Below are 16062 nucleotides of genomic sequence, written 5' to 3' on the forward strand. Positions count from 1 at the left end.
TTCAGTTCTTCCTTCATCCTTCATCACCTAGAAACTGGAACCAAATCTGTCCCGGTTCTGGTTCAGTGTTTAGCATGACGTGTTTGTTCAGGCTGAAGGTGAAACAGGTCCATCCCAAAATTAAGGGTCAACACAGAGACCAGACAGAAGAGTTGTATATTGGATCCAGTCTACAGAACCAATTCAGAGTTCTGAGATCAGTCCCCAGACCCTGACCACACCTGGTTCAAAATTCTGAGATAAAACACAACAAAAAACTGAAGAAAAAACTTAGCAGGACTCACATCATCAGTCTGAACAGGACATTTGTGCAGATAACATCTCAAAGAACAAGGATTAGTTTCAGAAGATGGATCCATATTGCTATCAGTTCTGATAAAGAAACATCAGGCAGAGTTCTGGCTGAGCTGTCATCATTGCTGTATCATTGTAATGTCACTGTTCTACCACCAGGTGTCACTGTGCAGCCAGGAGTAGAGCTGGTTCTCTGATCTCCACCTGTCTGTCAACATCACAACATGGAAAACAAAGTCTTACGTTGTTTTCTGGATGTTTCTGATCCAGCATGTCAAGGATCCTTTAGCTCAGTTAAATTTTTCCCAAACCAGATTCTTCTGGAACTTTACCATCCTCTGCAGTGGTCACACCAGTAAACTCTGGACAGCACGCTGACTGGTGCTGTGTCCAACATCATGAAGGATGAACAGGGTCCTTCAGATGGAGGAGGTCCTTTAAATGGACAAGGTCTTTCTAATGGACGAGGTCTTTCAGTATGACCTCTTAAACACTACCGCTCTAAAATGTTATCTGCACAAAACTGTCACTGGTCTGCCCATGTCTCACATCTGTCTGATGTCTCACCTGTCTGTCTGTGTCTCACCTGTCCGTCTGATATCTCATCTGTCTGTCTGACGTCTCACCTGTCCGTCTGATGTTTCACCTGTCTGTCTGATGTCTCACCTGTCCGTCTGATGTCCCACCTGTCCGTCTGATGTCTCACCTGTCTGTCTGACGTCTCACCTGTCCGTCTGATGTTTCACCTGTCTGTCTGATGTCTCACCTGTCTGTCTGAAGTCTCACCTGTCCCTCTGATGTCTCATCTGTCTGTCTAATGTCTCACCTGTCCGTCTGATGTCTCACCTGTCTGTCTGATGTTTCACCTGTCCCTCTGATGTCTCATCTGTCCGTCTGATGTCTCACATCTGTCTGATGTCTCACCTGTCTTTCTGATGTCTCACCTGTCCGTCTGATGTCTTACCTGTCTCTCTGATGTCTTACCTGTCTCTCTGATGTCTCACCTGTCTTTCTGATGTCTCACCTGTCCGTCTGATGTCTTACCTGTCTGTTTGTCAAAAGTTGTCTGTCTATCTCTCACCTGTTGGTCCAATTCTGTCTGTCCCTCACTTGTCCATCTCCTGCAGCTGTGAAAATAAAGAAACCGATTCAGACCAAGTTCCGAATGCCGGTATTGAACTGGGTTGCTCTGAAGCCGAGTCAGATCAATGGAACCGTCTTCAACGACATTGATGATGAGTCCATCCTGCAGGTAAGAGATAAAGAGCTGGAAGTCCTGCAGATCAGATGAAGCCTGTAGCGCAATATTCCAAGCAAAACCCGAAGCTTCTCACCATTTAAGAAACCCTGCCTACAGCTTGCCTATGTCACTGTGTGTCTTTCAGGACCTGGACGTGGAGGGGTTTGAAGAACTGTTTAAGACGAAGGCCCAGGGTCCAGCGGTGGATTTGACCCTGTCCAGACAGAAGCTTCCTCAGAAAGTTCCTTCCAAAGTCTCTCTGCTGGAGGCTAACAGAGCCAAAAATCTGGCCATCACCCTGAGGAAGGCCGGCCAGGGGTCAGAGGTCATCTGCCGAGCCATTCAGACGTAGGTCCACCCTGAACTGGAGTCAGTTGTCTGGGGTCCAGCATGTTCAGTCCTGTACAATGTGTCATGTGATGTATTTATCAGTGTGTCAGGTGTATCATGAGTCCTTGAACTCAGCAGACTGTGTCCTCTGTGCAGGTTTGACCTTCGGACAGTTCGTGTGGACTTTGTGGAGTGTCTGATGCGGTTCCTGCCGACAGAGGCGGAAGTTAAGCTGCTACGGCAATATGAGAGGGACAGAAAACCTCTAGAGGCTCTGAGTGATGAAGACCGATTCATGATGCAGTTCAGTCGCATCGAGAGACTAAGTCAACGCATGACCATCATGGCTTTCATGGGCAACTTCACAGACAATGTCCAGATGTTAACGCCGGTAAGCTGGAAGACAGGTGGAGGCCAGGCAGGTGTACGTCAGATATGTGTTGGGCGAACAGATGGAGGGCGAACAGGTGGATGTCAGACAGGTGGAGGTCAGACAAGTGGAGGCCAAACAGGTGGTGGGAAACAGGTAGGGGAAAACAGGTGGAGGGCAGACATGTGGAGGTCAGAGAGGTGGAGGGCAAAAAAGTGAAGGTAAGATGGAAGGAGGGTAAAAAGGTGGAGACCATTTAGATGGAGCATAGAAAAGTGGAGGTCAGATAGGTGGAGGTAAAACAAATGGAGGGCAAACAGCTGGAAGTCAGACAGAAGGAGGGCAACCAGGTGGAGCTCACGCATGTGGATGTCAGAAAGGTGAAGGGAAAACAGGTGGAGGATCCAGCATGTATAGGTCAGTCAGGTAGGGGGAAAATGGTGGAGGACAGACAGGTGGAGGTCAGACATGTGGAAGGCAGATAGGTGGAGAGCAGATAGGTGGAGGGCAAACACATGATGTTCAGACAGGTGGAGAGCAGACCGGTGAAGAGCAGATAGGTGGAGGGCAGACATGTGGAAGGCAGATAGGTGGAGAGCAGATAGGTGAAGGACAAACGCATGAAGTTCAGACAGGTGGAGAGCAGACAGGTGGAGAGCAGATACGTGGAGGTCAGACATGTGGAAGGCAGATAGGTGGAGAGCAGATAGGTGGAGGGCAAACACATGAAGTTCAGACAGGTGGAGAGCAGACAGGTGGAGAGCAGATGGGTGGAGGGCAAACACATGAAGTACAGACAGGTGGAGAGCAGACAGGTGGAGAGCAGACAGGTGGAGAACAGACAGGTGGAGAGCAGACAGGTGGAGAGCAGACAGGTGGAGAACAGACAGGTGGAGGGCAAACACATGAAGTTCAGACAGGTGGAGAGCAGACAGGTGGAGAGCAGAAAGGTGGAGAACAGACAGGTGGAGAACAGACATGTGGAGAGCAAACAGGTGGAGAGCAGACAGGTGGAGAACAGACAGGTGGAGGGCAAACACATGAAGTTCAGACAGGTGGAGAGCAGACAGGTGAAGAACAGACAGGTGGAGAGCAGACAGGTGGAGAACAGACAGGTGGCGAACAGACAGGTGGAGAGCAGACAGGTGGAGAACAGACAGGTGTTGTCTCACTGTGTTTTTTTTTTTTCTCTCAGCAACTTCATGCCATCATTGCAGCTTCAGTGTCAATAAAATCTTCTCAGAAGCTCAAGAAAATTCTGGAGGTCAGTTTGAGCAAAAACCTGCTGGTGTGTGTAGGTGTGAGTAGGTGTATGTAGGTGTGTATAGGTGTGCTGTAGGTGTGTGTAGGTGTGTTGTAGTTGTGTGTAGGTGTGAGTAGGTGTGTGTAGCTGTGTGGAGGTGTAAGTAGGTGTGAGTAGGTGTGTGTAGGTGTGTGGAGGTGTAAGTAGGTGTGAGTAGGTGTGTGTAGGTGTGTTGTAGGTGTGTGTAGGTGTGAGTAGGTGTGTGTAGGTGTGTTGTAGGTGTGTGGAGGTGTAAGTAGGTGTGAGTAGGTGTATGTAGGTGTGTGTAGGTGTGAGTAGGTGTGTGTAGGTGTGTGGAGGTGTAAGTAGGTGTGAGTAGGTGTGTGTAGGTGTGTTGTAGGTGTGTTGTATGTGTGTGTAGGTGTGTTGGTGTGTTGTAGGTGTGTGTGTTGTAGGTGTGTTGTGTGTTGTATGTGTGTGTAGGTGTGTTGGTGTGTTGTAGGTGTGTGTGTTGGTGTGTTGTAGGTGTGTTGTGTGTTGTATGTGTGTGTAGGTGTGTTGGTGTGTTGTAGGTGTGTAGGTGTGAGTAGGTGTGTGTAGCTGTGTGGAGGTGTAAGTAGGTGTGAGTAGGTGTGTGTAGGTGTGTTGTAGTTGTGTGTAGGTGTGAGTAGGTGTGTGTAGGTGTGTGTAGGTGCGTTGTGTGTTGTAGGTGTGTGTAGGTGTGTGGAGGTGTAAGTAGGTGTGAGTAGGTGTGTGTAGGTGTGAGTAGGTGTGTGTAGGTGTGTTGTAGGTGTGTGGAGGTGTAAGCAGGTGTGAGTAGGTGTATGTAGGTGTGTGTAGGTGTGCTGTAGGTGTGAGTAGGTGTGTGGAGGTGTGTGGAGGTGTGAGTAGGTGTGTGTAGGTGTGTTGTAGGTGTGTGTAGGTGTGAGTAGGTGTGTGTAGGTGTGTTGTAGGTGTGAGTAGGTGTGTGTAGGTGTGTGGAGGTGTAAGTAGGTGTGAGTAGGTGTGTGTAGGTGTGTTGGTCTGTGTAGGTGTGTTGGTGTGCTGTAGGTGTGTGTAGGTGTGTTGTTGGTGTGTGTAGGTGTGTTGTATGTGTGTGTAGGTGTGTTGTGTGTTGTATGTGTGTGTAGGTGCGTTGTGTGTTGTAGGTGTGTGTAGGTGTGTTGGTGTGTTGTAGGTGTGTGTAGGTGTGTTGTGTGTTGTATGTGTGTGTAGTTGTGCTGGTGTGTTGTAGGTGTGTGTAAGTGCGTTGTGTGTTGTATATGTGTGTAGGTGTGTTGGTGTGTTGTAGGTGTGTTGTGTGTTGTATGTGTGTGTAGGTGTGTTGGTGTGTTGTAGGTGTGTGTCAGAGTGATTAACGTTGTATTGCTGTTGCAGATCATCTTGGCTCTGGGGAACTACATGAACAGCAGTAAGAGAGGAGCTGTGTACGGATTCAAACTGCAGAGCTTAGACCTGGTAACACACACACACACACACACACAAACTGGCACATCTCTCCTGATGGGTAACAGAATGTTTGTTTACAGCAGCTTGTAAACAGGATTTTTCAGTGATTTTATGCTTAATTCTAATGGAACGCCTCACTGGTTGCTATGGTGATTCCCACCTGTTCAGGCAGCATACTGCAGCAGTCTGCTGAACAGACAGAGGCAGACGAGCAACAAACAAAGTGTCGCTGTGTGAAAAGTGGTCACGTAGAACTCGTTTCTGAAGTGTGAGCTTGGCTGTGGTGAGGTCGGATGAGAAGTGTGATTGTTTGCAGCTCCTGGAGACGAAGTCCACGGACAGGACGCAGACGTTGCTTCATTACATCGGGAACGTGGTGCGAGCAAAATACCCTGCAGTGTCTCTGTTTTACAACGAGCTTCACTATGTTGACAAGGCCGCTGCAGGTGGGTCCATCGGCCAATCAGGATGCAGTATGCACACAGCGCTGTGTGAGCCTCACCTGTGTGTGTTTACCTGTGCAGTAAGTCTGGAGAACGTGCTGTGTGATGTGAAGGAGCTGCAGCGTGGTATGGAGCTCACCTGGAGAGAGTTCAGTGTATCGCACAACGCCACGCTCAAAGACTTCATCAGCAGGAACGAGTCCCGACTCACCAAGCTGCAGGAGGATGCTCGCATTGCTCAGGTGAGACACCTGTCCTCAGAGACCAGCTGTGTGTAGTCCGGTCCATCTTCCAGAGAAAAACTTTAAAATTCTGTGTTCAGGATGCCTTTGAAGACGCAGTAAAGTTTTTTGGAGAGAGCTCGAAGACGATGCCCCCGTCCGTCTTCTTCCCCATCTTTGTCCGTTTCATCAAAGCCTATCGGGTGAGTGACACCTCAGGTCCCGCCTTTTTGTGGGCATGGCCTGTTTGCTCTAAGCCCCTCCTACAATACTTTTAGAGGAGTCCAGGCAGCGTCTGAGAGAGATGCTGACTGTTGGAAAATGGATGAAATTAATAAAAGTGTGTGTTCAGCTGGCAGAGGAGGAGAACGAGCAGAGGAGGCGTCAGGAGCAGATGCTGCTGGAGAAGCTGGAGCAGGAGGAGCAGCATGAGGAGGAGGAGACCAAGGTGAGTACTGATGTCATCAAACACGTGGTTTGTGATTGGTGAAGATCTTAGTTTAATGGAGGCCATGCCCCCCTCCCAGTCTCCGTCCCACAAAGGGAAGCGGCAGCAGCAGGAACTGATCACAGAGCTCAGACGGCGACAGGGAAAAGACAGCCGCCATGTTTATGAGGGGAAGGATGGCGCCATAGAGGACATCATCACAGGTAATTGTGGCGTCTCAGGTAAACTGATGGATCGGCTCAGATGTGTCACCTGACCTGATGATTTTCTCACCTGCAGCTCTGAAGACTGTCCCATTCACCGCTCGATCGGCCAAACGCAGTTCCCGCTTCTTCTGTGACCCCGCCCACTCTGAGGAGCACTATTGAGACATTCCGACTGGCCACGCCCACTTTATACCATTCGGGACCAATTAGCACTTTGAACATTTCTGATCAATGTGAACTGATGACATCATGTTTTGTATGTTATGTTATCGGTCCATTTGCACAGACCAGGTGTCCGGACATCACCTGACCTCAGCTCAAACGTGGATGTCAACATTCAGAAAACTGGCCGTTCAAAGTATGTGAGAAGACTGAACCCTGGTGAGCTCGACAAAGAACAACCTCACTGACCTGCAGCTCACACATCTAAATCAGACAGGAAGCCGGTCCGGTATCAGAGTTCACTTTTCACCACATATCTTTAATCATATCACATGATCTTCTTCAGCAGGGTGTCAGCAGGTCCAGATGTAGAGTTAGTTTCTCAGAGCACCTCTGGGATGTTTACATTCAAACATTTGAACACTGAGGACTCAGTCCACCTGTCCTCTGAGGAAGATCATGTGTCTAAGATCAAAAGCATAAAGTTCCTGGAACTCCTCGACTTTCCTCAGAGATCAGGCAGCTCTGAAGGGAAGCTGTGCACGACGACAGAAAAACGGTGCTAAAACCAGAAACCTGATGTGGGCCTGACAGCCCATGTCGTGCCTCGTTTATAAAACCAAGCAGTGGTGGTCCTGTGGAGCAGGTTCCTCCTGAGATGGGTTTTAGTTCTTCATGTTGGACCAGAACACAGAGACGTATCCACCTTTTTAAACCACACGAGGGCTAGTTCTGGCCAAATGTAGACACTTGTCGGTCCACAGTTCTCGTCTCCATCCTAATCAACAGTCCTGGTACTGGGTCAGCAGTTCTGTGGTTGTGTAGTTGTTCTGGGTTCCTTCGGTCTGTGGATCTTCAACAGGGTTCTATACTCCTTCCACTGCAATGTATTCTACTATGTTCTAATGTATTTACTGGACTTACAGAGCCAGAATCCACTAAGTCCAGCAGCTCTGTTTTCACTCACATAAAAATCTGTCGTGGCATCATCAGAACTGTTCTCCTTCAGAACCAAAAAACCACACATAGAGAGCCAGAAGCTTCTTCGACTCTGTTCAACCCACATTCCCGAACCAACACTTCAGTCAGCAGAACCTGCCTACCAGATGTCAGGTGTGTTTCCATCACATTTACAGCCTCCTCTGACACCTGAGTAACTGATGTCAGGTGTGTTTCCATCACGTTTACAGTCTCCCTCTGACACCTGAGTAACCGATGTCAGGTGTGTTTCCATCAAATTTACAGCCTCCTCTGACACCTGAGTAACCGATGTCAGGTGTGTTTCCATCAAATTTACAGCCTCCCTCTGACACCTGAGTAACCGATGTCAGGTGTGTTTCCATCAAATTTACAGCCTCCTCTGACACCTGAGTAACTGATGTCAGGTGTGTTTCCATCAAATTTACAGCCTCCTCTGACACCTGAGTAACCGATGTCAGGTGTGTTTCCATCAAATTTACAGCCTCCTCTGACACCTGAGTAACCGATGTCAGGTGTGTTTCCATCAAATTTACAGCCTCCTCTGACACCTGAGTAACCGATGTCAGGTGTGTTTCCATCAAATTTACAGCCTCCTCTGACACCTGAGTAACCGATGTCAGGTGTGTTTCCATCACATTTACAGCTTCCCTCTGACACCTGAGTAACTGATGTCAGGTGTGTTTCCATCACATTTACAGCCTCCCTCTGACACCTGAGTAACCGATGTCAGGTGTGTTTCCATCACATTTACAGCCTCCCTCTGACACCTGAGTAACCGATGTCAGGTGTGTTTCCATCACATTTACAGCCTCCCTCTGACACCTGAGTAACCGATGTCAGGTGTGTTTCCATCACATTTACAGCCTCCTCTGACACCTGAGTAACCGATGTCAGGTGTGTTTCCATCACATTTACAGCCTCCCTCTGACACCTGAGTAACCGATGTCAGGTGTGTTTCCATCACATTTACAGCCTCCTCTGACACCTGAGTAACTGATGTCAGGTGTGTTTCCATCACATTTACAGCCTCCTCTGACACCTGAGTAACCGATGTCAGGTGTGTTTCCATCACATTTACAGCCTCCTCTGACACCTGAGTAACTGATGTCAGGTGTGTTTCCATCACATTTACAGCCTCCTCTGACACCTGAGTAACCGATGTCAGGTGTGTTTCCATCACATTTACAGCCTCCTCTGACACCTGAGTAACCGATGTCAGGTGTGTTTCTATCACCTTCTGGAGTTCTGTAACAAAGCGGTTTAACTTGCAGGAGGACCTGATCCAATGCACTGAAAGAACTGAACGACTGCAGGTGTGATCCGTGCACATCATACCTGTCTAAACATGGACACACCTGTGGTGTTTCTCTGGAGTGTTTATGGAGTGTTTTGTCTGTCTTAGCAGCCCTTGACCCCCATAACCCACCCTCCCACACACCTTTCACTGATGTACGTGAAAACATTTAATTGAATTAACAGCACAAAGTTTTCTACATGTACAGATGTTTTCTAGACGGTTGTAGCAACGCTCGTAATGTGTGTTTGTTGGTTGTTGCTGTGATTCTGCACCTGGTGTGTAAATAAAGCGCACCCATGATGACGCTGTCTCAGTAACTCCTGACTTACATTACCCCTCATCCTCAAGTCAACACTTTTCTTTTATTTACACCAGTAATGGGAGGTTAAATCTGATTGGCTGATAAAAGAATAACATGACACACACAATCAGCAATTGATTAATTTATTGATCCACTTAAGCATTGATCAATAACTACAGTTACCTATCAATCAATCATCTTTCTGATGGCTTCCATAGTTGAATCGAGTCTCCGCCTCCTGAAAGTCATCCTGAGAATGAGTGTGATGGCCGACCTTTGACCCCGAGTCCTTTGACCTGCACACATATACACGGTCACCAAGTAAACACAAAACAGCTGATGAACAGGTGAGTGGAGGAGTGCCCTCACCCTGAAAATGTTCCCCGCCAGCGGCTGCTGGCCGCTCTCTGATTGGTCCAGACCCAGACAGGCTGAGGTGACGTACAGGTCCGAGTAGTCCGTACCTCCGAAACAACATGAGGTGGTCTTCGTCGCCGGCAGAGACACAGTCTGCAGCCGCACACCTGAGAGGGAACACAGATACTCCGTTAACCACACAGAAAGTAAAGGAGTTTAACCAGTTTAACCAGTAGGACTGACCAGTGGTTGGGTCAATATTGATGACTCGCCCTCCATTGTAACAGGCTACCCAGAGACGACCTTCAGCATCAACCGTCATCCCATCAGGAAACCCCTCTCCTTCCTCCATGTGGTACACAACTCGTCGGTTACCTAGGCAACACACTCACCTGTTAATGACTTTATTGATCAGTCAGAAATCTCGTTTACCAGGGACGTTGTGTACAACTCAAGTACCCAGTTGTCCAGTGTTTGGGTCATAGTCGAAAGCATCCACGGTCAGGGACAAACTGTCGATGTAGAAAAACGTCCTCTGATCTAGAGACCAGTCCAACCCATTGGATATGTCCACCTGAAAGGCAGACAGGTGAAGTTAGACAGGTAACCGGTGAACCGGTGGTTAAAAAGGTACCAGGGGAACAGCTATTTAGACAGGTGACAGGGGAAGAGATGATGTTAGACAGGTAAGAGGTGAACAGGTGTTGCTAGACAGGTAAGAGGTGAACAGGGTGTTGCTAGACAGGTAAGAGGTGAACAGGTGGTGTTAGACAGGTAACGGGAACAAGTGGTGTTAGACAGGTAAGAGGTGAACAGGTGGTTAAACAGGTAAGACATGTTAGACATGTAATACTGTACATATTACTCACCAGCAGGATTTATACTGTGTTTATATAGATATTGTAATGAATTTGTAATTTTTCTTATTGTGACTGCTATCTTTATCTTATCCTTTCTTATTTGGTATGGAGAGACTGTGTGCACACAATTTCCTTGGGGATTAATAAAGTATTTTGATTCAGGAAGAGGACAACAGGTAGTGTTAGAAAGGTAGCAGGTGAACAGGTGCAAACAGGGGAGCCTACCTGGCTCAGGTGTTTGGTCACAGTAAGATCCGAGTTTATAGAGTACAGAGCTCCTTGTTTCTTCTGAACTTGTGCAGGTCGTTCCTCCTTCCCCATTGTACCTGGTACAGGAAACTGTTACCATGGCAACACTGATACCACAGGAAGGTAACCAGGTTAACGCACTAACCTGCCAGCAACCGCCCAGCTGGATCAACCTTCCCATCATTCAATCGGTTGTTTGGTTTGTCTTCATCAATGTCCACCAGTGATGTCATCTTCTGATTTGACCAATCAACAGCCACAATGCTGCGACCCACACCTGCAACATAACCACCTGACCTGCGAGGAACTGCAAAGCCCACCGTGTCAGCTGAAACAAGACAGACAGGTAAGAGACATGAGAGAAAGAAAGGTGGAGGACCACAAAGCAGACAGAAGAGACGGAGGGTTCAGCCCCACACAAATGAGACAGGTAAGTGCTGACCTGTCTCCAGAGACTGAATCTGGTTGGTTGCTGGATTCCAGCGGTGGATTTTCTGTCCGATGATGTCGACGAACAGCAATGTTTGTTCTGACTCCTCCCACACTGGTCCTTCACCAACCAAAGCATTCACCTTCACCACGCACTCAACCTTCACTGATGACATCATCAGGTCTTTGTCAGGACCAATCACTAAGCAGGATCCACCTGACACAGTTTCCATCTGACACAGTTTCCATGAAATCAACATGATTAGCTTTAGAGTGAATGCTGTATATCAATGTAGAAAGCACACATGCAGTAATCCACTGAGAGGTACATCTTATACAACATAAAGACAAGGTTTATTTGGTTGCACAAGGAACAAGTCCAGATGAGAAGACACAGATTCATCAAGGCAGGATGAGAAGACACAGAATCAACATGCCAGGATGGGACATGGACTCATCATGACAGGATGAAAAGACATGGAATCATCATGAAGTCCGCTCAGAGTTCCTTAAAGCCCTGGATGCTGTGGGGCTGTCTTGGATGACACGCCTCTGCAGCTTTACGTGGACATCGGGGACAGTTCCCCTGGACTGGCACACTGGGGTGGTGGTCCCCCTCTTCAAAAAGGGGGACCGGAGGGTGTGCTCCAACTACAGGGGGATCACACTCCTCAGCCTCCCTGGTAAGGTCTATTCAGGGGTCCTGGAGAAGAGGGTTCGTTGGATAGTCGAACCTCGGATTGAGGAGGAGCAGTGTGGTTTTCGTCCGGGTCGTGGAACGGTGGACCAGCTCTACACCCTCTTCAGGGTCTCTGAGGGGGCATGGGAGTTTGTCCAACTAATCTACATCTGCTTTGTGGACTTGGAGAAGCCGTTCAACCGTGTTCCCGGGGACTCCTGTTGGGGGTACTCTGTGAGTATGGAGTGCCGGACCCGCTTGTACGAGCTGTCCGGTCCCTACGACCGGTGTCAGAGCTTGGTCCGTATTGCCGGCAGTAAATCAGAATCGTTTCCGGTGAGGGTTGGACTTTGCCAAGGCTGCCCTTCGTCACCGATTCTGTTCATAACTTTTATGGACAGAATTTCTAAGTGCAGCCGAGGTGTTGAGGGGATCCGGTTTGGTGGCCTCAGGATTGGGTCTCTGCTCTTTGCAGATGATGGGGTTCTGTTGGCTTGATCGGGCCGTGATCTTCAGCTCTCACTGGATCGATTCGCAGCCGAGTGTGAAGCGGATGAGAATCAGCACCTCCAAATCCGAGACTGGAAAAGGGTGGAGTGTTTTCTCTGGGTCGGCAGTGAGGTCCTGCCCCAAGTGGAGGAGTTCATGTGTTTTGGGGTCTTGTTCAGGAGTGAGGGAAGGATGGAGCAGGAGATTGACAGGCGGATCGGTGCGGCATCTGCAGTGATGTGGACTCTGCATCGGTCTGTTGTGGTGAAGAAGGAGCTGAGTCAAAAGACAAAGCTCTCGATTTACTGGTTGATCTACGTTCCTACCCTCATCTATGGCCACGAGATGTGGGTAGTGACCGAAAGAACAAGATCGCAAATACAAGCAGCCGAAATGAGTTTCTCCGCAGGGTGGCCGGGCTCTCCCCTAAGGATAGGGTGAGAAGAGTAGAGTCGCTGCTCCTCCACATCGAGAGGAACCAGATGAGGTGGCTCGGGCATCTGGTCAGGATGCCTCCTGGATGCCTCCCTGGTGAGGTGTTCGGGGCACGTCCCACCAGAGAGAGGCCCCTGGGAAGACCCAGGACATGCTGGACGGACTACATCTCTCGGTTGGCCTGGAAATGCCTCAGCTGGTGAATGTCCAAGTCCCCGGTGTGCTTACAGAGGTGAACCACTGCAAGGTCCTTAACCTTTCCAAATTGCTCCCCAGGTGCCAAAACATGGCCGCCCCAATGCCCTCTAGTACATCCTGAGATGGATTAAAAGCAGAACTGGATTTCTAAGTTTGGATGAATTAAGTAAGAATTATTATTATCATGTTGTTAAAAGTCTAAGTAACCTTCTGACCTATAACTCAGCGTTCCCACCTCGTTTCATGGTGCTCTGACATTTATTATGCATGTTTCTGGAGCTGATGTAGCCCAGCAGCATGTTGACGCTGAGATACTAAATTTCACAACGTTACGTGACGCTGCAGCCGACTCAACGCACCTCCAAAATAATCCCCAATCCACCCTGGCCACCCCAGAGAAAACTTCCTGGCTCCGCCACTGCTTGATCTAAGAGTCCAGAAGCTCTCATACCTCCATGCTGACCCTCCTCTACAAGCTGCTGGAAACCTGTTTTCAGCCCCGACTGATGGACCCACAATCAGGCCTGAAACGGATCTAGAATCTGTTTATTGATTAGTTAAACAGCGGTCACGTGACTTCAGCGGACACGTGACCAACATAACCACATCGATAGATTAAGTTTGGAGATTTTCATTAACACAACTTAGACTTTAAAATTATTACGAGATGAAGTCCATATAACAGCACGCGCGCGTGCGCACACACGCACGGTGATGCACGCTCTCCTTGTCGCGTCTGAGACTTCAACCGGCAGGTTGCGAAATCCTGCGCAGTTCTGGTCCGGACCCAGATAGTTCTGCTGTAAACTGACCTGGACCTGTGCTGTCCAGAAGGTTAGAAACCGGAAACAGTCCGACATTAAAGTCTGAGCGGAGTCCGGCTGACGGAACAAACGCCCCTCTCACAGCGTGGAACAAACTCAGGCTGTGGATCATGAACTGAGTTTAGGTGAGAACTTACCTGCAGAACTTCCAGTGCGCTGAGGCACGCCTCTGTGGACCAGCTGAACTTTAAACAGAACCTCTTCAGCTTCTGGATCAGCTGACTTTCCAACAACCCCGCCCCTCCCGGCGGCCGACTAAACGCACCTAAACGTGATGACTCAGCGAGTTTTTACCGTTTCTGAAAGTAAACAAAGCTGTCAGTTTACTTCACAAATATTTAGTTATTAGTCTGCGGCATCACACACACCCTGTTTACCATCGTTTATGTTGTTTACACATTATTTATCAGGATAAACACACAGAGTCAGGTGGTAAATAACAACAACATGTACAGGGGTGATGGCAAAAAGAAAACAAAAAATAATGATAATAAATAAATAAATCTGAGCCTGCAGCCAAACCAACTTTATTTATAAAGCACTTTAGGACAGCGGCCTCTGAACAAAGTGCTGAACATGAAATAACATGTGAAGCAGCTCAGAGAGCGGGGGGTGGGGGGGGGGGGCAAGGTCATTTAAATACTTAAAAACAAATAACATGATTTTAAAAAGAACCCTAAAAAGAACAGGCAACCAGTGCAGTGTGGCTAAAACAGGATAAATGGGCTCTTTTGTGTTCCAGTCAACAGACGGGCTTCAGCATTTTGCACCAGCTGCAGACGGGACAGAGATTTCGGAGACACCAAAGTACAAGGCTAAAGAAATCCAGCCAGGTTGTTATATAAGCATGAATTACGGTTTCAAAGTCCTGCTTTGAAAGACTGTGTTTGGCCTTTGCCAGATGCCTCAGCTGGAAAAAGCTTGATTTCACCACTGCACTGATCTGCCTGTGGAGGTTAAAATCACTGTTCATTTTTGTGACATCAGGTTTACCAAACAGTGCCAGAGGACCCACTGGTACCAGGACTAAAAACCATAACATCAGTCTTCTTTTCATTAAAATGAAGAAAATGTAAGGCCATCCAGGCTTTGACTTCATTAAGAATTAATTAAAAGTTTTTCTAGGGAGTAAGACTCCTTGCATTAAGGGGGGACATGGACCTAATAACTGACCCGAGGGGAAGGAGGAATAATAAAAAGAGCGAAGGCCTGCGAATGGACCCCTGGGGGACCCCACACGATAGAGGAGCACGGGGTGACTGGAAATGGTCCAATTTAACAGAGAATGTCCTCTCAGACAAGTAGGACCTGAACCATTCCAGAACCACGAATACAAACACAGCTCCAGACGGGTCATTAAAATGTTGTGATCCACCGTGTGGAAGGTTGCTGTTAAATCCAATAAAACCTGTAGCTAATAAAAGATAGTTAAAAACCCCTCAGCAGCGCTATGAAGAGGTTTAAAACAAGACTGAAGGCCTCAAGAACGTTATTTACCAATAAAAAGTCTTATCTGTGTATAAACAGTCCTCTCTATGATTTTTGAAATGAAAGGAAGTTTGGAAATTGGTCTGAAATTGCACAGAACGGTGCGATCCAGGCTGGGTGTGTTGAGCAGAGTTAGCATGCTTATAATCTTTAGGAACCAGAGGACAGACTGCTGTTAACAGTAAGAACCGATAGTCCTGAAGTGGAAATAAGCTCCTTGAATAATCGTGGTGGGAGAGCATCTGCAGGGGAACCTGAGGGCTTCAGATGACCAACAATCTCACAGAGAAAAGACAGAGAGACCGGTTCAAACTGGTGAAAAGCAAAAAAGGGGACAGAGACTGATGGGCCAAAGACAGAGGACGGTATCTGAGCCCTAACAGAAGTCACCTTATCTACAAGACATTTAAAAAGTTTCTACATGCCTCAACTGAGGCTAAATAAAACCTGCAAGGCGAAATAAAATGTATAACTTTTTAGACTGCTAGCGAAACATGGACAAAGTACCAATGGGTGAACGAGGATGAATCAACGGATTTCAGCTGCCAAAAACAAAACGACAAAAAATGATGAGACGTCTTGCTCCAGGTTTAACCAGGTAATGGTCCAGTAATGGTAATAGTGGGTAATGAAGCATCTGACAGCATGAAGCCAAGAAGTTCCACCACCACTCAGGAACATCTCATCCTGAACACAAAGAAAAACCTGCTGATTACGTTAGAAATAAATGACTCAGCTATCTTATATCATATATATTTGCACACTAGTCATTAATCTGGTAAAATCTCGTCCTGCAGGACTCCACTTTGAGGAAGGAGATTTCTAAATTCTTTGTAAAACTACTGCATTTCGCTGTTTGCTATCAAGGATGGAAGTTATATATTTTTTTCTTTATTTGTAAAAAGATTTGTCTCCTCCTGTTCCTGCTCATACCGCACTCTCTTTACTTGATATTAGCTGGTCACATGACCTCCTACGTCACGTCCAGGGATGTGTAAATGCGAAAAAAGTGTTCCCATTACACTTTTGTAATATGTTTTATATAGACACGTCTGAAAAACCACCTCAT

The 16062-nt window shown here is 47.7% G+C and overlaps 2 protein-coding genes across 5 annotated transcripts in view; one reads left to right on the forward strand and one right to left on the reverse strand.

The window, feature by feature from the left end:
• fmnl2b (formin-like 2b) overlaps window positions 1–7428 on the forward strand; it is a 22809-nt gene extending 15381 nt beyond the window's left edge. For both annotated transcript variants that reach the window (XM_041978748.1, XM_041978750.1), the window contains 11 exons: window positions 1422–1546; window positions 1680–1882; window positions 2021–2255; window positions 3430–3498; window positions 4855–4935; window positions 5243–5372; window positions 5451–5611; window positions 5692–5793; window positions 5943–6038; window positions 6118–6241; window positions 6318–7428. In XM_041978748.1, the coding sequence (XP_041834682.1) occupies window positions 1422–1546; window positions 1680–1882; window positions 2021–2255; window positions 3430–3498; window positions 4855–4935; window positions 5243–5372; window positions 5451–5611; window positions 5692–5793; window positions 5943–6038; window positions 6118–6241; window positions 6318–6406 (1415 nt within the window). In that variant the 3' untranslated portion in view covers window positions 6407–7428. The remainder of the gene's footprint in view (window positions 1–1421; window positions 1547–1679; window positions 1883–2020; window positions 2256–3429; window positions 3499–4854; window positions 4936–5242; window positions 5373–5450; window positions 5612–5691; window positions 5794–5942; window positions 6039–6117; window positions 6242–6317) is intronic.
• A 1684-nt stretch (window positions 7429–9112) lies between these two features.
• Window positions 9113–13737, reverse strand: rgn (regucalcin). Of its 3 annotated transcripts, none has more exons than XM_041978857.1 (8): window positions 13643–13737; window positions 10894–11105; window positions 10597–10779; window positions 10428–10528; window positions 9802–9916; window positions 9586–9717; window positions 9355–9509; window positions 9113–9281 (listed from the first exon to the last, which is right to left on the reverse strand). In XM_041978857.1, the coding sequence occupies exons 2-8, from the start codon at window positions 11057–11059 to the stop codon at window positions 9231–9233; spliced, it is 903 nt and encodes a 300-aa protein (XP_041834791.1). In that variant the 5' UTR covers window positions 11060–11105; window positions 13643–13737; the 3' UTR covers window positions 9113–9230. The 3 variants fall into 3 exon arrangements, with proteins under 3 accessions (XP_041834791.1, XP_041834793.1, XP_041834792.1); XM_041978859.1 differs by lacking the exon at window positions 13643–13737 and adding an exon at window positions 13392–13489; XM_041978858.1 differs by lacking the exon at window positions 13643–13737 and adding an exon at window positions 13133–13200.
• Window positions 13738–16062: the final 2325 nt, after the last annotated feature.

This window comes from Melanotaenia boesemani, chromosome 24 (assembly GCF_017639745.1).
Source record: "Melanotaenia boesemani isolate fMelBoe1 chromosome 24, fMelBoe1.pri, whole genome shotgun sequence".
In the NCBI taxonomy this organism is placed as follows: domain Eukaryota; kingdom Metazoa; phylum Chordata; class Actinopteri; order Atheriniformes; family Melanotaeniidae; genus Melanotaenia; species Melanotaenia boesemani.

Coding starts and splice junctions, on each gene's coding strand:
- rgn (XM_041978857.1), bottom strand. CDS start 11,059: ATGATGTCATCAGTGAAGGTTGAGTGCGTGGTGAAGGTGAATGCTTTG. Junction 10,780..10,893: donor GATTCAGTCTCTGGAGACAG/GTCAGCACTTAC, acceptor GTCTTGTTTCAG/CTGACACGGTGGGCTTTGCA. Junction 9,718..9,801: donor CCCAAACACTGGACAACTGG/GTACTTGAGTTG, acceptor TGTGTTGCCTAG/GTAACCGACGAGTTGTGTAC.